Source organism: Ceratotherium simum, chromosome 29 (genome assembly GCF_057802395.1).
Source record: "Ceratotherium simum simum isolate JZ-2026a chromosome 29, ASM5780239v1, whole genome shotgun sequence".
NCBI lineage: Eukaryota > Metazoa > Chordata > Mammalia > Perissodactyla > Rhinocerotidae > Ceratotherium > Ceratotherium simum.
In genome coordinates this window covers 40,114,767-40,137,843 of record NC_141928.1, presented here as the reverse complement: position 1 = coordinate 40,137,843, position 23,077 = coordinate 40,114,767, and the positions used below count along the sequence as shown (strand labels likewise).

Here is a 23,077-nt window from a genome sequence, read left to right as displayed (position 1 = left end):
TCTGTTTAACACTAGATTTCTTCAGAGAAACCTCTGGTCCTAGCTCTCTGCCCCACGACTTCTCTTCTTCCTGAATACAAGTCTTGTCTCATTTGCTAATCACATCCCGCTATTGGCACTTACTCCTGGCTTCTAATGCCTCTGCCTTTATCTTTTTTTCCCCACAGTATCCCTGAAATGGCGATTACATTTTGAATTTGTAACATCCCGAGAACCAGGTTTGGTGCTCCTACCTCCATTGGAACAGCCTGAGCCTGTCACCTGGACAGGGCCTGAGCAAGTGCCCGTAGACACCTTCAGCTGGGACCTTCCCATCAAGGTGCTGCCTACAAGCCCTACCCTGGTCTCATATGCAGCCCCAGGCCCCAGCACCAGCACCATAACCATCTGAAACTGGCCCACCATGGCACTACTTTCTTCTGGATACTGAGAACTCAGCACCTGGACTCTAGTAGGGCCTACTTTTTCCATCTGGGGTCCAACGGCACAGACAATGAGAGGCAGGCTTTCAGCTGTAGCATTAATTTATTCAGAATAAATTGGCAGCTGCTAGTGGTTTCCCTGGAAGTGGCAGCAGCAGTGGGCAGTCAGCAGAAGGGTGATCAGTTGAGTTTAGCTGGAGTGGGGAGCAGGAGCCCCAGAAACAGGAATGTTAGCTGAGCCCCACTCTGGGTCGGGCCCTCCCCCTTTGCAGGGCAGCCGAGGGTCAGATTTTTGCACCAGGGAGAACTGGCAGGTTCCTGCCTCCTGACGTACCTCACACCCAGCAGGGAAGTCGATGGGATGCTGGGACCTGCAAAGGATGGGGAAGGAGTCAGCACAGTGAAAGGCCACCTTTTTCCCTGCCGCACATTCCCTCTCCCAGCATTCCTCCCATATCTTCCCTCAGTACCCCTTGGTCCTCCTGTCTAAGCTCTCACCTACCATATATGGATTTTTTCGTTTCATAGCAGGAATGTTTTCCCTCCAGATCCACCCATAACCTCCCTCACTTTGTAGCCTGAAGCCTTCTCTCTCACACTCTTTTTGGTACCTTCAGGTTCGGCCAGCCTCATACTGTTATTTCTGTTCATTCTCACGTCAGAGCAATCTAGTCACTCCCTGGCCATCCCTCAGTCACTCAGGTCAGAGCCATTCTCTGGCTGTCCTTGGTCACTCACGTGTCACAGCAGCCCACGCCGACGGGATGCAGACAGGTGCAGTGGAAGCAGTCCTTGCGGAGCCAAGACTCACCCAGGGTGAAATATTTCCCCTCATAGTGGCAGGGGGCTGGGGAGGAAGAGAAAATGTTAGTGTGTGGGGAGTGGTGGTGGCTGACAGAACCGCTCTGGTCTGGAGTGGGGGAGAGTAAGTGCACACTAGCCCTGTATTTAGTTAACCTCCTGTTTCCAAGCTAGAGGGAGTCTGGGTATTCTGACATAGGATCATCTCTGAGCCCCCCTCCCAACTCCCTCTGTCCTCATCCTTTCCTAAGACCTCACCCAGCTTTACCTTGAGCTTGGAAGTAGCACTTGCTGTGGACTCCTGGGTGCTGGAGGAGCAGAGATACCACCAAGCAGATGATCCCCCAGCCTCCCAGGATCCCCTTAGCCTGTCCAGCCCAGGGCATCCTTAGGGCCATTCCTACAGCACAGTCCTCAGACCCTTCTTGGCTTCTGTTCAGGCTACTCAGGTCTTGTCTCCTTGGCTTTTCTTTGTTTCTCTCCTTGAGTTTTAGTTTCTGTCTTTCTCCTCTGGGCTCCTGTCTCATACCATCTCCGTGCCCTCTGCTCTCACAGGCTTGGGGATGTTTATAAAGTGAGGACCCTGGCCCCCTGCTGAGTAGAGCTGGAAAAGCTGTAACTCTGTTTCCTGAGGTGAGGGCATGAAAACAAGAGGTCTAGCTTTAACAAGCTGTGAGAGCTGATTCATGCCCCGGCGCAGTTAGGGGGAGGGAGGTGGCCATGGAAGGGGCACTGGACTGGGCATTTCCCCAGCAAGGAGGTGGGAGGGGTGAGGGCCCCTAGATGGTCCCCAGATCTCTTCCCTGACCTGGAGGGAAGGTAGCATTCCACCATCTCCCCCCACAATGCATACACACACACACTCCAGGGATGTGTATACTGGGATCCCTGCCTGGACCGGAGGGAGGCATTTCCTGGGGATGGCTAATCTTGTGCCTCAGCCAAACCAAGGAGCTGCAGCAGGGTGCGATGGCCAGAGGCTCCAGGAGAGCAAACTGGCACCTGGATTGGAGAATGTTTCTCTCAGACCCGAGGGCAGAGTCTCCCTGAAGTCTCCTAGAGACATGGCTGCCCCTCTAGAGATGAGGTGGGTGTCTCTTTTCCTCAGGTATCCCAGAGATGAACTGTTCACTGTTCAATACCCCTAAACATAGCAGATACAGGATCTCCCCAGATCTAGGAATGGTTCTTTCAAAGAGGGGCATCTCCTCTAAATGCCCTAATGGTAAGAGTCCATCCAGTTTCACGGAGGTGCCCTCTTTCTTTCTGTACCTCATTATGGAATGAGGTTTTAGGAATGTATCCTCTGACATCCTTTTTTCGGTTTCCTACAGGTTCTAGAGAACCGCAACATGGGTGATTAAGAGCATAGGCTGTAGAGTCAGACTACTTGGATTCAGATTCTGACTCCACTTACTAGCTATGTGACCTTAGGCAAGTTACTTCACCTCTCTAAGCCTGTTTCCTTATTTATAAATTGGGATAGTAATACTAACTCATAGGGGTGTTATGAGGATTAAGTGAGATAACGCATGTAATGCTCTTAGCACTGTCCCTGCCACATAGCTCTCAGAAAAATATTAACTATTGCGATTGGTGTTAGAGTTCAGAGACAAAATGGGTAGACATTCCCTTCTTTGAATGACACTGTGCACAGCTGAGGGCTTCTTTTGGGGCTGCTATCTCCTGGCATAGTCTCCTGCCCCTTTCACACTCATGCTCCCTGTCATACCTGCAGGAGCATTTTCGTTTTAGTCCTTGTATCCTTGAAATTCTAAATGTCTGGTTTGAGAAACTGTGTTGCTGATAAACCTACTTGCCCCAGGTCAGTGCCCTTACTTCTGCCCTGGGAAGAGGTATCATTTTCTCATCATCATTCTAGCTAAGTTTTGGGCTCCTGTTTTTCTCGTTAGGATTCTGATCCGCTCTTCCCATCCCACTCATGTGAACTCTCAAGTTCTTGCTGACCACTCTCAGGCTGGCCATCTCTTTGGTACTAAAGTTCCCTGGCCAAACTGGATTTCTTTTTCTTTTCTGCACTTCAAAGACCCTTGTTCCAGCTAGTCCTCTCCTACTCCTAGGGCCAATCACTTTGGCATTTATTCTGTTTTTCCTTCTAAGTCTCCGGTCCCAATCACTCCAAGACTCCCAATCCCTGTCACCCAGTGGATCAGATATAACTACTTCTGGCTGACTTTTTTAGAGGGTCACCCTGCCTTTCACCTCTTCACCATTCAGAAGCAACCTCATCAGTCCACCGCAAACTCCTATCCTCTTCCAAGAAGATGGCTTAAGTGAATGGGGGTGCAGACTGTACCACATGTTCACCCCAGTCAGGTTTGATACTTTTCGGTTCCAGAGGAGTTGCCAAGAGGAAGAAGAGAACTCTGGGTTGAAGCAGCCTGTCCTGATGGAGGCTGGCATGTGGGAGGCAGGGCCTGGGCTACTCTCTTGGCTAGAGCAGGTGGATTAGAAGGCCTGTCTAGCAAGACTAGCAGCCCAAAGTCTTGTCAGTCGTCAGTAGCTTTGCTGCTGTCTTTCTGGAGGAGGGGCACCAGCTGTCACCCAGGAAGTCTGGACTATAGACGACCGTCTGCTCCTGCAGCTGTAGCCAACCCAGTAGGGGCGGACGGAGTGGGGAGCTCGAGATCGTGCCGACGGCGGCACCGGTGGTGGTGGTGATGCTGGAAGGCAACGGGGCCCCGTGTGGATTGGTGTGTGTGAGGCAATGGGGACAGGAAAAGTGCGAGTTAGCTGCCTGCAATGAAGATGAGGTAGGCATATAGGGGCAGGGGTAGGGGGCTTCTGGAAAGAAAGGGTGGGGCTGAGCCAGGATCCCTCTCCCAGAAGTTGGGGGGGCGGTGGGGAGATGTTGGTTAAACCCACTTGCCTGGCTGCTGGTGTGTATCTGTGTAGCTTGCGGCTGCGTGCGTGCGTGTGTAGGAGTCTCAGTGGTTAGGGCCTGACTCTGTGATGGCTGGGGCAGCGCCGTAGGGGCTGCCAGTGGCGGGGGGCGCGGCGGTTGGCAGGCGCTGCCCGCGGGCACAGGGAAAACATCCGCCGGAGGCCCGGCCGGGCGGCGCTCCAGCGCCGGGGCAGGTGCGCGGTGAGGAAGTGAGCGCATTCCGGCCTCCGCCCGCCGCCCTCCGGTGAGTCACCTCCGACCCCGGCCGCCGCCGTGCCGGATAGGAGGGAGCGGCCGTGGCGGGGCGGTTGGGGGGGAGGGGAGCGCCCGAGAGGTGGCGGGGGGCGCTGAGGGGTCCAGGGCCTGCGTTCGCCCCAGGCGCGAAGCACCGACTAGATGCCGAAGGCAGAGCTGGTGCCGGAACGAGGCCGGCGGGGCGTCCCAGGAGGACCGAGTAGGGCAGGGAGAAGGCCCTGGAGAGCTCGGGGGATGGAAAAGGCCCGGGTTAAACGGAGCTTCGAGGTAGCGAGGCCCGGAAAGGGGAGGGGCGGGGTGCGGGAGCGGCCGCCGCTGCCTGGACGGCTGGCGGGCCGCGGCCTGCAGGTGCAGCGGCTTCTGCATCAGGTAGGCAGGTGCACGTGGTCGACCCTCGAGAGGAGGTCTGTCCAGAGGCGTGTGCGCCGGGAGAGTGAGGGGAGGTTTAGGGAGTAGCGGGAGTTAGGGTTATCTGGCTACAGTTGTGGCTAGGACATCAAAGACTTTGAATGCTGGGATGTGGAATCCAGATTTGGCCTCGCAGGTAGACTCGACGGTCTCTGAGCAAGAAGAGTAGTGAGTGCCTTAAAGGCGCAGTTGTCTATATCTGGCATTACGGCCTGCCAAGGAATTAGGCATTGATCTGCTAATTTTTATAGTCATTTAAAGTTGCTTTATTGCATTTATCAAATGATTTAAGTAATATCGTTGAGTTTTTAAAAATAGAAAAGTTGAAAAATCTAGTTCAATATTTGATTAAAAACCCAAAGTGTGGCTATGAAGATTAGTTATATGGTGTTGTCTTTTCCTTTGTCTTGCTTTTGTGCCGTTTTTCCCTCACTGACTTGACTGAATTCTGTCTTAATGCCTCAGTTCTTCTATATCAGTAGCTAGCACTTAGAGTTTTTCTCTCCCTCATCTTGTGGTCTTATTTTTAACCTTAACTCTTTTCTGTGCAGACCTTTAACCTGTCCTGTGTCCCTGAACCAAGTAAAACATTTCTTGGAGTGGCGGCATTGGGCTATGGTCTACAAAGACAAGTAACTCAGTTTTACCGTGTGTTAGGCCTTCTCTGGACGTGTCTGTAACTATAAAGTTTCTGTATTTATCCTGTGGCTGATAAAAAGAGAGAAAGCTAAAGCTGTTTTATTCACGGTAGTATTTTTATAACATATCAATTTATTAGTCTGATTTGTCTTCTAAAATCAACTGTACAATGGTATTTGGTACTTGTGTTAGAAACTGACACTAATTCTGTCACGATCTTTATAATTTATGTTATCTTGGGCCACAGGCAATTGCAAGGATTAAATCCTGCAGTTGCCTTTGGCCCCAAACAAGAAAATCTGGATCAGTTAATTTTAAAAAAAGACAATAGCTTCCTACTTTGGGCCCTGTTGCTTCCCCCTGTGCTGTTTCAGCCCCATCCCACCTTGTTGCCTTCATTCCTTCTTTGCTCTGCTGGGCATCTTTAGAGGAAAACTTCACACCAACTTCCTCTACTATAAATTCTCTCCCTCCACTCGACTCCACACTTCTCTTTGCCAACATACACCACTACTTCTTCACTGATTTTTTTTTTTTTTTTAAAGCCTACATCCCTGTCTGGCTCTTTCCCATCTTTCATATTCTGGTTGAAATGTTCTATTTTTCCTCCTTTCTCTTCGGTAAGGCCTCAGATTTTTAAAAGGTTAGGCTTTATTTATCCTGCATGATCCACTTCTGTCTTCCTCTTCTATCACCTTTTTCTTATTCTGGAATGTTTGTAAACTCTTATGCTTGCTTTCACCAAGCCTTCAGTCTTCCCCTTGTGGTTAAACATTCTTCCTCTAGACACAGCAAAAGATGCTTATGTTTCCATTTTTCCTACAAGAAAAAAAGTTTTCTTTTTTTTTTTTTGTGAGGAGATCAGCCCTGTGCTAACATCTGCCAATCCTCCTCTTTTTTTCTTTTTGCTGAGGAAGACTGGCCCTGGGCTAACATCCGTGCCCATCTTCCTCCACTTTATATGGGACGCTGCTGCAATGTGGCTTGCCAAGCAGTGCGTCAGTGCGCACCCGGGATCCGAACCGGCGAACTCCAGGCCACCGCAGTGGAGCACACACACTTAACCACTTGCACCACCGGTCCGGCCCCGAAAAAAGTTTTCAAATTCACATGTACTTCAGTCTCTTCTTGGAACATTTTTCATCCAGAAGCATGACATGGCCATTACTATAAAGTCCGTTGAGTGACCACTGGTATTGTGGTAGGCACTGTATAGTGAATTTCAAAGTCCTAGTGCCACGTTCATAAGTGTTTGCCACCAATAGATGTTATCACGTGTGTGTGCATGAATGTTCTCGTACACATACATACTAAAATGCACAGATAATAGAACCATAAGTCAACATATGAATATGAATATATATTCAGTATATTCCATTATAATCAAGCCAAAGACATTTTGGGGTGGAAGATGAGGATGGGTAAATTTATAGCTAGGATAGAAGGTTGAGGGATAGCATCCTTTGGCATTCTGTATTCATGAGAAGGATGAGAGGAGAGAGTCATTCCTGTGTAGATGAAGAGACCTCAGGAAGGAGGCTGAGTTTCAGGAGTTAAGAGACATGACTTGTAAGGCTGGAGTGAATAGCAGGAGGATGGGATGGAGGAGCCCGAGTCCCAAAAGCATACAATTGCTATACGCGAACAGCCAATATTCTCTGTCAGAGAATATAAAAAATTCTCTTGTTCTAGTACTGATTTCAACTATGGTCAGGTGTTCATTAGTAACCCATATTGAAGTTTTCCTACCTTGTCTCTGCACCACTGGAACCACTTACCAAATTTTCCTTTATTATTTTTTTCTGCTTACCAATGGTTACAATCATGATAGTCTCCACCACCAATGATTAACCCCCAGGTAACCATCATTAATTTTGACTACATTCCCTATCTATTTATATGCTTTAACTTTTCCTGCCTGCTCCACAATCTACTTGTGGTAGTAGTGACTTAAAATTCCATTTATGACTCTCACTTTTATCTCATTTGTAAATTGCGCTTAAAATTATAGACTCAAAACTGGACACTTAGAAGGCATGTAGTTCTTCCTTATCTCTGAAAGGTGATCAAGTAGGTCTTTGCTTGACTGTTTCTACTGAACGGAGTGGGTTACTCCTCCTGCAGTGGAGGCTGCCCATCTCCTGTTATCCAGCTTCAGTGACTAGAGGGTTGTTAAGATGAATCTGCCTTGCTTTTGCATCTCATTTTTTCCCTAGTTTTGCTCTTTGAAACAGTATGGAAGAAATCTTCTTTTCAATGTGGCAGTTCTTTAAAGATTTGGAAAGGGTCTGTGTTTTGTTAGCTATTTGTCTAAGCTTTTTTCTTTGCTCCAACACTGCCCAAGAGAACTTTCTGCGATGATGGAAATGTTCTCTGCCTGTCCTGTCTAATCAGTAGCCACTAGCCACATGTGGTTGTTGAGCACTTGAAATGTGGCTAGTGTGACTGGAGGAACAGAATTTTAAATTTTATTTAATTTTAGTTAATTTAAATAGCCAAATGAGGTGAGCGACTCTTGTGTTAGTGCAGCTCTAAACTCTGGGAGTTAGCACGTTGTCACGTGGCTGTCTTTTGGCTGCTCCAGAAATCTGATGGTCACCTCAGACGTGGTAAAAACATGTGTAACTGTGCTCTTGATATGTCTGAAGGCCAGTCTTACACCTTGTCACAACTGAGAAAAAACACCAACCCAACCCCCAAAGCCCTGATGACTAATGTCAGTTTTTATTGAAAGTTTCTTAGAAGGAGTAGAAGTTGAAGGTTATATCTCATTTCCTGTATCTCAAAAGCAAAACTTAAAACAAAAATCCTCATTTAATCTCTCTTTTCCTAAGAGAAGAGTCCCTGAAGTCCCTCTCCCTATAGTGGCTGCCAAATTTCTCCCTTCTCTTTTCCAACAACATCTTTCCTCCTTCTCTTTGAGCCTTACTCTTCCGTTCTGAGCACTACCTCTGTCCTCTTCCCCTTGAGAAGAGTTCTTCTGTGCACTCCTCTTTCTCCAAATTGTCTTCCTTTTCATTATCTCTGCTCAGAAAAACCAAGGAACTTTTTCTGGGCCCAATCTTTCTGGGGAGTGATTAGGGCTAGAAGGTCATAAATAATTTTTTTTTTTTTCCTTTCTCACATAATTCCAGACCTCCTCCTAGGAGTCCTTTCATTTTCTTTTCTTATCATTGCTGAAGAATCTTTATTTAGCATTCTTTTACAGAAGAATCTCTAATGTCTTCATTCCCGATCTATGCTTGACAAATCATAAAGCTATTCCTTCGCAGTTTCTTCATCCATTTTTCTTTCATTTTTGTTTTTCACTTTTTTGCTTATCTGTTATTTTTAATACGTTTATCTTCTTTTTACCAGTCTTCTCCATACAGATAGGCTGCACCCACAGAGGAAGCAGCATTCATATCCCACTGTTGTCACCCAGTGCCTCATCTTCTCTTGATTCCCTTTTGGGTCACCATTGTTGTCCATACCTACCTCCCTTTATTGTCTGTTGTTCTCTTCTCCTCCTTGTTCATATCTTTAGTAATATTCACTATTTTTTAAAAAATCCTTTTTGAGGACTCAGATTTTTTCCAGAGAACCTCATATAAGTCTCTGTACTGTGACCTAAAACTGTGTATGTAGCATTGATTTCTGTGGGTTGGGGTAATGGGGTTGAGGGGCAGACTATCCTCTCAACCATGGCACTAATGTTTTGGCTGGATAATCCTTTGTGGTGGGGGGCAGTCCTGTGCACTGTAGGATGTTTGGCAGCATTCCTGGCCTCTACCCACTAGATGTTAGAGGTACCTTCTCAGTTGTGACGACCAGAAATGTCTCCAGACATTGCCTAATGTCTCCTGGAGGGCAAAATCCCCCCTCACCCCTGACCCCTGCGTTGAGAACAACTGTGCTAGAATATCGGCTTTCTGAAATTGATAGTCATACTTTTTCTCTCCAACCGCTGATTTGTTTGCTTTGCTTGAGTTTTCAAAAGTATGGTCTTTGTCTTACTTGGTGGGAGGCAGCCTCTGAAAATTGCAGGTTCCTGACTCATCCTAGACCTACTGAATCAGAAACGCTGGAAGTAGAATCTGGAAATCTGATTTTTACAAGACTCTGCCCGACCCCACCCCAACCCTAACCAGGTAATTCTTATGCCCTAGCTTTGACCCTCCCATGGCATAACTGCTGCATTACCCACATTTATTTCCTGCAAGTCTTCCTGGTGCTCTAGCTTTGCTTCCGCTCTTGGCCCCATGATGCCAACACAAATAGGGAGGCCTCAGGTTACCAGGACAACCGGAACACAGGAAATCGTAAAGGCTCAGCGCTCCCACAGGCATCACAGATTGTGGCTCTGCCGGCTTGCTTTCTCCTTAGGGACTCAGTCATATTTCCTACTCCCCACCCCCAAACCACCCAGAATGGCAGATACCCAGGCCCAAGTCACAGACCTGGTGGTGGAATGTGGAATGGGTAGAATGAGGAATGGTGAACGAAGCTTTCTTTCTAACATTGATATTCCATGACACCTTGGGGATAATTGAATTTTGTGCTGGTGAGACCCACATTCTTGTGAGAGCTGATTAGATTACAAGCTTCGGAGTCAGGATGCTCCATTTATTTATGTATATTATTTATACTTGTTTCATTGGACCTTGAGTCTTGGATTTTTATGGATCCCTAGCTAGATGTTTTTATAATTTGCTTTGGGTCAAAAGATGTAGCAATCTACTTCTGATACACTGGGAGCAGCTAATATTTAGCAAGAAAAGAATAGATACCAGATAATAAATTGGGTTCTATTTATACTTCCTTATAAAGCTAGTCATTTGTTTTAAGGAAGATCATCTAGTTTGAGTAAGTCTTTAAAGCCATGAGTAAATGAAAACCTACTTGCCTTTGGAAGCTTAGAAAATGTTGAATTGATCCCAGACTGGAGCAGGCCACCTCCATGGAACATTCATGGCAGGCCAGAGCAAGGGAGAAGGAAGGGTGATAAGTGACTTGCTGGTTCTCTCCCAACAGTTGGAGGACTATTGTGTGGAGGAGGGGTTAGATTTACTTGGTTTAGCTCCAGAAGGTGGAATAAGGACCTTTATTTTATGGGATGGGATGGGAGATGGGAGACAGATTTTGGCTTAATAAGAAAGAACATTTGAGTAGTTAGAGGACCTCAAGCTGGAATGAGCTGAATTATTAGTGAATTATTCGTGACCATATTGTTTATATAGAGTACCACTTGCATAAGGTTTGGATGAGATTTTGGACATTAAATTGGGTTTGACCTGTAAGGAGAAGTAGCCAAATTTATCGGAAGTCAGTTCACCCTTTCAATTATATGCTTCTGTGGCAACTATTAAAGTCATTACTGTTTTTCTAGGCATCTCTGCCAAGTTTACTCCCTTGATTCATCGAATATTAGAATTGGTAGTAGAGTCTTGAGAGATTTCTCAAACATCGTTCCTTAGTCCTTTGGAGATTCAAGAATGCCTCAGAGGTGGCTGAGAGGTGAAATGAAGGATAGCTGGGGCTCTGAGCCCTTAACCTAGGTTTCAACAAGAACAATCTTGCTTTTTTTTTTTTTCTTCAGGAAAAAAAAGAGTTCAGCTGAAAAAAAAATCTTAGAGGGCCTAATATTCCAAGTTCTTCATTTTGTTAACAGGGAAACAGATACGGAGTAAGAAAGTGTCTTGCCAAAGGTCACACAGCTAAAAAATTTCAGAGTTGGAATTCAAATCTCTCTCTTCTAATTCCAATCATTTGTTTCTTCCACTCTACTAGTCTACCTTCTTATAATTCAGTAAAAGTTTCTCTCCATTTCTCTGGCCACCACTGAAATCCAGAATTTTATTTATTTAGAGGTACTGTTCTCTATGAGCCACTGAACTAACCTCCCTGCTATCCAATCTCTCCTTCTGATCTATATTATGTACACTGTTGCCTTCTTATTCTTCATGAAACATTGTCTTCATTATAAGATTTCTCTGCTCAAGAACTTTCTCCATATTGCCTATAAGAACTTTTCAGCCTGACACATTGTTAGCATTCTTTAGGATCCTAATTGTTCACCTAGCTGAACTTGAGCCCAAATCCATCCTATTATGGGTAATTAATGGGCTGTATAATAGTGAGGTTAACTGAGTCCCACCCTACCTCTAGACTCCAACTTTGGCAAGATTTTTGTGTGTACAGTTTTAATCAGGGATGATGAGAAGATACAAAAGAAATAGAAGATCACAGCTCATAAAAAGCAAGTTGCATAACAATAGGTATAATATAATCAATTTATATGGCACATACATGCATTTTTTATGCATTTTAAAACAAGAATGAGATATATAGAAATAGTCTGGAAAAAAACACACCAAACTGATAACAGACATTAATTCTGATGAGGGGGAATGAGAAAGGATGGGGGACAGGAAAGGAAGGGGGTACTTAAAATATTTATTTCTCCACTGAGGAGAGCCTCACAGGATGGAAGGGAAGCCTAAGAAATCAGGCTTGGAACTGACAGAGAGACAAGGAACTGCTCAGCTGTCTTGCCTGGCTCCGTTGTGAAGCATTTCTTTGCTTCTCGCATCTCTCTGCTAAAGAAGTGAAGTCCCAGGAGATTATTTGGTCACACTTAAGTCAAGGGTCATCTATGGCTATATCAGGATAGAGAGATTAGATCTGGGGAAGGACCCCTGGGGAAACTCCTTGGTTTCTGTTGAGGAGGGGCAAACCCAGAGCAGGAGAGGTCACTTAGGAAGGGGCATAGACGCTGGGAACTAGAAGTGACAAGTGTCCGTTGAGTTCGTCACCCCTCCTCCACTCCTTATCTACACCTGGATCCTAGGCCTTTCTTTACTTTGGCTCAACCCAAGCCCTGTGCTGTGGTTTTAACATTTACTAGGGATCAAGGGGCAGTGAGTTAATGGGATGGGGGAAAAGAGGAGTGTAAGGTAGGGCAGGTAGAGAGAGCAGTTAGCAGGTTTTACTGCTTTCTCCCCTTCCTTTGCTTACACAGAAAGCCTTTAGAGTACCTGACAGTTTAAGAAGTGATCATAATAAACATTTGTAAGTCGAGTTACGAATAAAAACCTTATCCATCTGGGCGTTCTAACAACCTGCTCCTCTAATGGTGGAGCCATTCTTCTCCTATGCCATATGGAGTGTGGCCAGAGAGGCATTTCTGCCTCGTGTGTGTGTGTGTGTGTGTGTGTGTGTGTGTGTGGTCATTCCTGCCAGCACACATGCCCTCTTTGGAAGGTCCAGACCCCAATCAGAGTATGTACAAGAAGTGTTTTCTTTTCCCACTGTGGGGATTCTTCACTTTTGAAGCATTAACCTTCTGATGAAAAAGAGCTTTCTTCAACGCCTGATTTTTAAGAAATTAACTTGGGTTAATCATGAGAGGGTGGGAAAATTCACACTCTAACTTCTGTGAATTGGAAAACAAATTTCCTAACCTATTCCCTTGCCACCGGATACAGAATTCCTTCCTTTGGTGTGTTTTAGAAGGCTGATGGATCAAGGATAATCCTCTATTACCGATGGACCGATTAACCTCTGTAATGATTTGTCGGCCAGCCACTACTGATAACAAAAAAAAAGACTTTCAAATAACCCCTTAACTGTTGCAAAATAATTATTTTTTCAACTTTATTGAAATATAAGTTACCTGTAAGACAATGCACCCATTTTAAGCATACAATTCAGTGAGTTTTGACAGATATTTACACCTGTGTAATTATAGCCTCAGTCAGTATATAGAACATTTCTGTCAGCCCTCCAAATTCCCATTACCCATTGCAGTCCTTCTCCCCTGCCCTACCCCAGACACCCACTGATCAGATTTCTATCACTGTAGATTAGTTTTGCCTGTTGTAGAGCTTCATGTAAAGGGAATCATACAATGTGTATCCTGTGTTTGGCTTCTTTAATTCAGCATTATGTTTTTGATATCCATCCATGTTTTTGTGTATATCAATAGCTCATTTCTTTTTATTGCTGAGTAGTGTTTCATTGTTCTATATACCACAGTTAGTTTATCCATTCATCTGTTGATGGACATTTAGGTTCTTTTCCGCCTTTTGGAAGCTGCTTTGAACATTCACATACAAGTCTTTTTGTGGAGATATGTTTGCATTTTTCTTGGATAAATACCTAGGAGTGAAATCTTAGGTCCTGTGGTAAGTGAATGTTTAACTTGATTTAAAAAAAGAAACAACTGCCAAACTGTTTTCCAAAGTGGCTGTACAATTTTATACTTACTGGCGTTGTATGAGAGTTTCAGTTGCTCTGCAACCCTGTCAGCACTTGGTATTGTCAGTTTTTTAAAAAAATCATTCTAGTAAGTGTATAGTGGTATCTCATTGTGGTTTTTATTTGCATTTCCCCAATGATTATTGATACTGAGCATCTTTTCATGTGTTTATTTTGCCACCAATATCATATTTGGTGAAATCTATTTAAATCTTTTGCCCATTTAAAAAATTGGAATGTTTGGTTTGTTATTGCGTTGTAAGAGTTCTTTATGTATTCTGGACACAAGTCCCTTGTGAGTATATGAATTGAAAGTATTTCCCCCCAGTCAGTGGCTTGTCTTTTTATTTTCTTTACGGTGTCTTTTGAAGAGCAGACATTGTAAATCTTGGTGGTCTCAATTTCTTATTTCTTCTTGTAACAGCAGTGCTTTTTGTGCTCTGCATGAGCAGTCTTCGCTTACTCCAAGTCACAAAGATTTTCTCCTGTATTTCCTTCTGTATCTAGAAGTTTTATAGTTTTAACTGTTAACGTTTAGGTTGTTTTATGTTTATGATCCATTTTGATCACTTCCTTAACTTTTTCTTCACTGCACAACAGATGCAGTAGGAAAGGAAGAATCTGAAAGATGATTACCTCTCAAAAATGGACATGTAGCATAGAAATATTAAGCTTTTGTTCTGTGTATTGTTGTCTTCATCTAATATTTATTATTAACTACTCATTAGTAAAATATATACCTGTCGTCTACTGTGAGTCAAGCACTGGAGATACAGTAATGAATACACGAGAAACGTCCTTGCTCCATGGAATTTACATCTTAATGGAAGAGGCTGTGTTTGCATGCATGGCAAAGTAAAGAAAATGTTATTGTCTCCATCTGTGATTCCTCAGTTGAAGGAAGTATTTCAGATCCTTGGCATCTCCTTAATCTTACTGAATGATAGAGCAGGAACCTCTTTCCACAAAGGGTCACTGCTCTGTAGAGAAAAGGGAATCTTGGGCTGCATATAGCCAGCTGTAATACAATTCGGGAAGCGGTACAGTGGTGCAGGATGGAAAATCATAGTAAGTGATCTCGCTCCTGTTACTATTGAGGTATCATGACCAGACTTAATGCTCTCTTCTTTGGTTTAAGCACAACAGTTTGTTTTTGTCTCTAGTCCTATTTTTCATAATATCTTTTTGCCAAAAGAGTTCACTGATAGTATCCTTAGAGAACTCCTAGATCTCTTTCCTGATGGACACCCAAATGTCTTCTAACTATTCATATGTTCCTTAAAACCAGTCATACTTTGTGTTAGTGATACCACCATTCTTCAGGCCACTTCAGGTATCACTAATAAGTGCTAGTTACTATTAACATTTTAAACTAGTACTGATATTAAATAACCAGATAACAAGTGGTATTAATTCAGAGCAGGATGAGATCACTATGGCCTAGGTTGACCTTCATAGAAGAAATAAAGCTTGAACTAGTTCTGAAAGATGAGTAGGATTTTGGTAGGTACAAACAAAGAAGGAAGATTAATTTGGATTAATGGATTTAAAGAAGAAATTAAGGATCAGCACATACACCATTTGTGGTGTGACACCCTTATCATCTATCCATAGCAGACGTCATTAATCCATCATGGCACTCATTCTTGCTGAACCTGGACACAGCCTGGTGAGACTAGAACTAGATAATAGGAAAAGACATGTAGACACTAAATGGAGAGAGATTTTGAAAGAGGCATCAGTGAGACTTTGTGAAAATGTCTGAGCCTGGAGGTCAAGATGCGAGACATTTCCCATGTGTGACAGGCAAGCCCTTGGTGCAGATACTATGAAGAGTTTCTGTTGCATTTGTGCTGAGTATACAAGCATCTGAAGGGTATGATAGGCATCACAACCAGACTCAGAAAAATAGTGCCGGGGGAAGACAATGCAATTCATTCTGCCAGCGGGCACTACTCAGGCTATTTCTAGGCTGACAGAGACCCTAGAGTTATACCAGCCACGGTGTTGGACTGTGATTGCCAGCAGAGTAAATAGCAAACAGGGGCAAAAGAACATTGCCCTGGAGATCTAGGAAGCCAGAGGACCACTTGCTCAAGGAGTCCAACTCTTTCCCACTGCGATGAAGTCCCCTTCCCCTCGTGTATCCAGATCCAGATCCATCTGAGGCAGAGAAGCAGGGGCGAGGTGGCTACCTGAGAGACTGACCAATTTTTATTCAAGAGAGTCTGAGCAGTACTTTAAAGATATGGTATCAGCAACTGTGAAGATGTACAGACCTTCATGTGAGTAGAGGGTGCCAGCCAGCTTATCCACCGCCATTGACGAGAGAAGGCAGGACTCAATGTAAAATGATGTAGGCCTCTGGACCTGCCTCCAAGAGGGGATGATTGGGCTCATCTGAGGTAGGTTAAGATAGATGCCAGAGGCATGTGACCTAGCTGAGCAGGTAGCTCAGTGCACTCAGCTGCAGAGGACTGCTTACTCATGTGTACCTGCCTCAGCACCATCAGTGTCCCAGCACTGGCTGAACCTGTTGCCAAGAAGAACCATGTTGTTGAAACACATCCACTACACTTGGCCCTGTCACCCCTGTGAGGACAGATTCTTGTGGTCTGCAATTTCCATCAGCATCCACCTTCATCCCGAGGAGCACATTTTTTGACGAGTCATCCAGATTACCTGGATTTAGCCATTGACTCATTTTTAAATTCATTCTAATATTAATTGAGAGTCTGTTATTGAGGTACACTGTCCTACGCACTGAGGATACAGCATTTTTCAGAGATAAGGGAATAAATACAAATATAATAAAGTTTGAACAGTATTAAGTTTGAAAAATATTACTGAGAAAGTACAGAGTATTATTGGAATACACATTTTTGGGGGGACCTCATCTATAAAGGAAGTAGTGTTTACCCTGTGACCTTAAGAATGGTTTTGAGGGGCTGGCCCGGTGGAGCAGCGGTTAAGTGCGCGCACTCTGCTTTGATGATCCAGGGGTCACAGGTTCGGATCCCGGATGCGCACTGACGCACCGCTTGTCAAGCCATGCTGTGGCGGCGTCCCACATAAAGTAGAGGAAGATGGGCACAGGTGTTAGCCCAGGGCCAATCGTCCTCAGCAAAAAAAAAGAGGAGGATTGGCATCGGATGTTAGCTCAGGGCTAGTCTTCCTCACACACACAAAAAAATGATTTTGAGATCATCATGTGAAAGGTGGGAAGAATGTTTCAGGCAGAAGGAACAACATGTGCAAAGGTGAGAGATATGAAAGGAATGAAAGAAGTTCAGTGTATCTGGAGCATAGAGGGGGAGGAGGGGATGTGATGTAGGATGGGGCTGAAGAGATAGGCAGCGGCCAGATCATGGAGAACCTTGAAATCCACCATAAGGTGTTTGTAGTTCTTCCTACAAAGGGGAAGCCATTCAAGGGTTTTACACGGAGGAGTGACTTTGCCAGCAGTGCATTTTGGCTGTTTTATAGACAGTAGATTGGAGAGGATCAACACTAGATGCTAGGAGACAAGTTAAGGGGCTGTTACATTGGTCCAGGTGAAAGATGATGGTGGTTTAGACTACATAGGGTAGAGGCAGTGGAGAAGTGGATGGATTTGAGGGCATATTTTGGAGGTATATCCAGCAAGACTTGGATGTGGAGAGTGAGGGAAATGGAGAATTCAAGGATGACTATGGTTTTTTGTCTTGAGCATGTGGGTGCATGGTGGTGTCATTTACTGAGTAAGAGAACATTGGGGTGGGAAGATATTTTGGCGGGGGAATCATGTCTGGTTTTGGACGTTGAGTTTTAAGTGCTTGCAAGGCCATCAAGTGAAGAGATCCAGTAGGCAATTGGATATATTAATTCAGAGCTGACAGAAATGGACTGGCAATTCATTCTTGCCGTATAGAAATGTTTATTGGAGTTATGGCTATAGATACAATTGTAGAAAGAGCGTTGAGTGGAGAAAAAGCAAGCCTAGAATAGAGCCTCAAGGAACACCAGTCAACCCATGGGACAGGTAGAGAAGACTGAGAGACTGAGAGAGGGCTGCCAGCTGATTGGGAGAAGCCTGTAGTGTGGTGTCACGGAAGGTGTCCCACTACAGTCTGCCGTAGAGAGGTGGCAGAGTGTTTGGCTGGACTCCTGGTGGTGCTGAAGTTACCTATAATATTTGATGGGGTGAATGGGCTACAGAGGACCAGAGGAGCACACCTGGGGTGCCCAGCCTACCTTAGATATCTCTCTAATAACATGGCAGCCTTCTGCCTGTCAAATCTGAAGAAACCTGGACTCTAGGAGGTAGCAGGGCTCAGAGGAAGGAGATGGTTCCCACACAGATGTGTACCTTCAAGGCTCTGCCTTTAACCTGTTGAAGTTCAGTAGGAACAGAGTGAATCCCAGTCTATGGATCTGAACCATCCCACAAACTTCGTTACATTCTCATCACTTCCTTGAAGAAGATCTTCACCTTTTTTTCTGTCTTTGCCACTCTGATTTTGATGCCCAATTGGTTCCCCCTGGTCTTGATCTCCTTTTCTGAGGAGTAACTTCCATAGGTACTTATTTCTAATAACCCCCCTGCTTGGCTGGCAAGCTCCAAGAAGCTGCCTCCTTACACACCGCCCTAATAAGCGGTCACCACAGAGCACGGTTCAGCTTTATAGGCCTAGATAGATATGTGTAGATGCTTCCTTTACCCTTTCTAGAGGTGTTAGTGGCTCTGAGCCTTGGAAGTTCTGTTCTCAACCATCTCCTCCTGTTTTGCTTGTCTGAGCATATTTATTAGCTAGATGTTAGAGTTGCTTCTATCCTTCAGTGAAGCTTGGCTTTTATATCTATTACTCTGGGCTTGTATCTGGGCCTAGTCTTGCTCATGGCCTTCAGGCTTTTTTTTTTTTTTTTTTTTTAGATTTTATTTATTTATTTTTCCCCAAAGTCCCAGTAGATAGTTGTGTGTCATAGCTGCACATCCTTCTAGCTGCTGTATGTGGGACGCGGCCTCAGCATGGCCGGAGAAGCAGTGCGTCGGTGCGAGCCCGGGATCCGAACCCGGGTCGCCAGCAGTGGAGCGCGCTCACCCAACCACCAAGCCACGGGGCCGGCCCGCCTTCAGGCTTTTGATGACCTTTCCTATGGAGTAATAGTCTGTGGAGCTTTCTACCACATGCTTTTTTTCCAGCCAGGATTAGTTAAAAATTAGCCAAAAGATCGTCTTCCTATTCCAAAAGTCTGTAACCTCTGTGTTCCATGTATTGGGCCTGAGGGATGCCTGTAGCCCTTAGCTTATTTCAGGACCTATGATTGACATACCCTGAGTCTAAATAATGAATTTGCAAGCCCAGTGGTGGCTTGCAATTTCTATATAGGAGAAACTTAAGGGCAGAAATCTGATTGCAAGGGGAGGGAGGCAGTTAGAAGATTTGTCTTGAAGCTGAGTCCACAAGAGTAATGAGATCAGCTGATTGGGACTGACCACCAGAAAAATAAAAAACAAAGTTGTGATTAATAAAAATATGTACTATACTTTGTTCATGTAAATGAGTTTTGTAAGTGTGGAATTTAAGGCCTTTAAAAATACCTTCTTTTGGCCAATTGTTTCATTTACTTAGTTTCTTCCTTCTCCAAACAAGGTGTTATACCATTAACCTGAGAATTTTAAACACAGGCTTTGCTGACTTGTTTCTATTCATGTAGTTTTATTTGGCTTACTTTATTGGGAAGGGAAAGGAGTTCACTGCCATTGACGCCGACAATTCTTCCTCAAATCCTACAAGTGATCTTTTCCTTGGTGAGTTGTCCTATAAAATTCTAATCATTGCTGTTGTGCAATATCAAAATACCTTCCTTATGTAGCAGTGACAGCACACGTGCCCACACCCAGTGAAACAAGGTCATGTTCCACCTCAAGTTACCTCCATTGGGATGGTAGGTGATGCCATGATTGCGGATGAACTCACCAAGGAAATGAATATGGGAGGAAGAACGCAGGAAGCTGAGGACCAGAGCCGGGGGGGCAAAGGAGTTCAGAGGAGGAGGAGGATCTTCATCACAGTGAGAGAGCAGTGGACATAGAGATGGAAGGATGGCTAGTAGAATGTGCTGTGGTAGAAGCCATGGTGAGAGTTGTAAGAAGAAGGTGATGGTCAAAGTCAAATGTGACTGAAGTAAAAAGGAGGAATTGACTGTCATCTCTGAACTAGGATCTTCACTATGTTCCTCCTCATCTAGATCATTTATAAAAATTTTATACTAGACTATTCAATTCTGTTCAATAAGTATTTGTTGAGCTGTATACTAACTGTGGTGGGGTTGTGTAAAGTGTTTTAAAGTAATATGTCTTTATAAACAAATATACTGGTAATTTGTATGTAAAAACTCCATCAATTTTGACTGGTACATTTGCTAAATGGAAACTACAGACCTATTTCAGTGACATTTAAAAAAAATCTTTTGGTATCCTTTCATCCCTGTGATGAAAGAAATTTTCTTTTTTTTTTTTTTCGGTGAGGAAGATTGGCCCTGAGCTAACATCTGTTGCCAGTCTTCCTCTTTTTGCTGAGAGAGATTGGCTCTGAGCTAACATCTGTGCCCATCCTCCTCTATTTTGTATGTGGGATGCTGCCACAGCATGCCTTGATGAGCAGTGCATTGGTCCACGCTCGGTATTCAAACCCGTGAACCCGGGCCACCGAAGTGGAGTGTGTGAACTTAACCACTATGCCACCAGGCCTGCCCCAATGTGATGTCTGTTTTTAAAAAAACGAAATCCTCTTATGGTTTTTTTCTTATTACAAAAGTAATACATAATCATTGAAAATACAGTTATATATAAAATTCTAACCCGTGCTATCCGCAAGAGATAGCCATTCTCAACATTTCGATTTACACCATTCCAGGTTTCTACTATATATGTGAATATGTGTGTGTATTTTAAATGAAACTGGGGTCATTCCATACATTTTTCAGCTTTCTGTTTTCACTTGATGTATGGTGGGGAACAATCTTTGATATCATACATCTCTGGAACAATGTTTAATGGGCTGATTGGATTTTAACATATGAGTGTAATATAATTTAATTGTACTATGTCTTATAGGAAATTTAGGTCTTTCCTAATTTTTCATTATTATAAACAATGCTGTATCAAGTATCTTTGATGCTAAATCTGCAATTGTTTTCTTTAGGTAGATTCTTGAGGTGGAACTGTTGGGTTTACAGGCTTTTGATGGAGATTGCCAAGTTGCTGTCTAAAGTTGTACAGATGGGACCCCCACTGGCAGTGTATGACAGTACCATTTTCCTGCGTACTTGCTAACATTAGGTGTTATTATTTCTAAAAATCTTTTTTTATAGGTGAAAAAATAGTCCTTCATTGTTATTTCAATTTTATAGCCAGTTTAAAATAAATATATATATTTACCTGTGGCAAATACTTATTCTTTGAAGATATATTTTATTAAAATAGCTAAAAATTATTCTAAATTGGTTTAACAAAGTGAATGATCAATCTGGGTAATTTTGTTTTTGGTTGAATGTAGATGTGATTCTGAAGTGGTCATATCCAAGTCCTGTCCCTTATTAACTGGGTAGTCTTGGGCAATTGGTTAATGTCTCTAGGCCTCAGTGTCTTTATCAAATGAGAACTATAATAGTACCTGTTTTAGAGGGTTGTTAGGCAGATTAAATGAGATACTATATGCAAAGCTCATGACCCAGTAGTGGGCATGTGGCACAAAATAAATATTAGCAATAGTTATTGGTGAGACTGATTTTCTTATGTGACTCTCAAACTGACTGAAGGCAGCATCAAAAGTGGAATTTCTGGAACAATTTTTTAAAGGCATCATCGTGGGAGCGATCATCTAGACTCTGAATGATAGTGTTCTTCCCATCAACAAAAGCTAAGGGGATCCCAAGATGAATAAAACATGTCTCTGTTTTCAGGTGGCTTCCTGCCTAGCAGGAGGGATGAGATGTACCCATGTTACTCTTATATGAGGCAGGAAGCGAAAGCCTTCACGGAAGAGATACAGGTAAAACACTGAGGGTTCAGGTGAAAGACAATTCTCAAGCAGAAGGCCGCATCTGAACCAGACCTTGAAGAACGGTTAGGATTTGGATATGTAAAATATGAGGTGGGAGTGGGGAGAGTGTTCTTTGCAGGAGGAATCACCTGAGCACGAAGGCGAATAAGGCTGGAGATAGAAATCTAGGCATTATCAACCACTGGCACTAGCTAGAATCATGGAAGTGGATAAATATGTGATCAGTACAAATTGCACAGTCACAGACTTGGAAATGCAGCAATTCTAACTTTTGTTTTTAGAGCTGACATTTTCCTCCCACTGATAGAGGAACACTTAATGTTGTACCATTCAGATATATTTGGTCCAATCCATTGTGTGTGTGTGTGTGTGTGTGTGTGTGTGTGAAAACTAAGATTGATAACTCCCAGTCCAATTCAAAGCTCCATCTCTGGGCTTTCCGCTTGTTCCCTACCTGTTTGGTTCTATCTTCCAGAATTTGTACACAGTCAGCTACTTGTGGGGAGGCTTATATCCTTACTGGTCTCATCTTGGTCATTTCCTGTCTCTACTAGCCAGCTTGTCGTGTTCTTCCCTTCCCTACAGTTGGTTCTAAGAGGATGATGGCCAGTGGTGGTTTTGATGGATGGTGGTGCATTAGCTTTTTCTGCACCTGGATAACCCCTTGGAGATGCATCGACTGTATGCCTCACCACCAGCAAGTGAACCCTGCACATCCTCTTGCTCTTGCAGAAAAGCCTCTCAGGGTTGGCACACCAGCTCACCTTCCCTTCTGAAGCCCACAGCTCTGTATGGGCCCATGTGAATTTAAGAATCCCTTCTCTCCACTCCTGGGTCATCAGCCTTCAGCACTTCATACCCCATAGATGCACCATCCCTGAGAGGCTAACCGCTGGAGCTATGGACAGGGCAGGCTGTACAGGCCCAACACTGGATGACCCAATGGGCAGACTCTGTGCTTAGAGCACCAGCAAAGCAGGACCACTAAGTAGGAAAAAGATTTTAATATATTTTTAAAAATGTGAAAGTAGTTACTATGGAAAAATATCAGAACTTATTGTATTTCTTTACACTTACATCATAAGTATAGAAGACTGATTTTATTTTTATTTTTGGGAGGAGTGGAGTATCCCCAAATCTTTCAGTGTCTTGGGTTTCTAAAGGCCTTAATCTGGCCCTGTGCAGGTCCGTTCTCCTCTTTGACTCATCCCAAATTTTGAGGAGGGATTCAGTCATGTCTTTGTCTTTGTCAGTGGCCCCCTTCCCATATTATCCTGAAGACAGGGAAGTAGGAAGTCCGTAATGCTCCTTTCTCTGTCTTTTCCCTAAATTCTTTTTCTCTCCTGTGTTCTTTTGGGAGA

General features: G+C 44.0%; 2 protein-coding genes across 6 annotated transcripts in view; one reads left to right on the top strand and one right to left on the bottom strand.

Annotated features, from left to right (window-relative positions):
- RGP1 (RGP1 partner of RAB6A GEF complex) overlaps positions 1–22,853 on the top strand; it is a 31,790-nt gene extending 8,937 nt beyond the window's left edge. For all 5 annotated transcript variants that reach the window (XM_087419511.1, XM_087419514.1, XM_004443265.3 and 2 more), the window contains one exon: positions 168–22,853. In XM_087419511.1, the coding sequence (XP_087275637.1) occupies positions 168–391 (224 nt within the window). In that variant the 3' untranslated portion in view covers positions 392–22,853. The remainder of the gene's footprint in view (positions 1–167) is intronic.
- MSMP (microseminoprotein, prostate associated) lies at positions 613–1,621 on the bottom strand. Its single transcript, XM_004443266.3, has 3 exons — positions 1,492–1,621; positions 1,161–1,269; positions 613–793 (listed from the first exon to the last, which is right to left on the bottom strand). Exons 1-3 carry the CDS (start codon positions 1,619–1,621, stop codon positions 613–615), a joined length of 420 nt encoding a protein of 139 aa, XP_004443323.2.
- Positions 22,854–23,077: the final 224 nt, after the last annotated feature.

What these genes read in the sequence shown, in the direction of transcription:
- MSMP (XM_004443266.3), bottom strand. Translation starts at nt 1,621, where the DNA reads ATGGCCCTAAGGATGCCCTGGGCTGGACAGGCTAAGGGGATCCTGGGA. An exon ending in GTGCTACTTCCAAGCTCAAG is followed by an intron (nt 1,270 to 1,491) that starts GTAAAGCTGGGT and finishes CTTCCTCCCCAG; the next exon opens with CCCCCTGCCACTATGAGGGG. An exon ending in GGCGTGGGCTGCTGTGACAC is followed by an intron (nt 794 to 1,160) that starts GTGAGTGACCAA and finishes CATCCTTTGCAG; the next exon opens with GTCCCAGCATCCCATCGACT.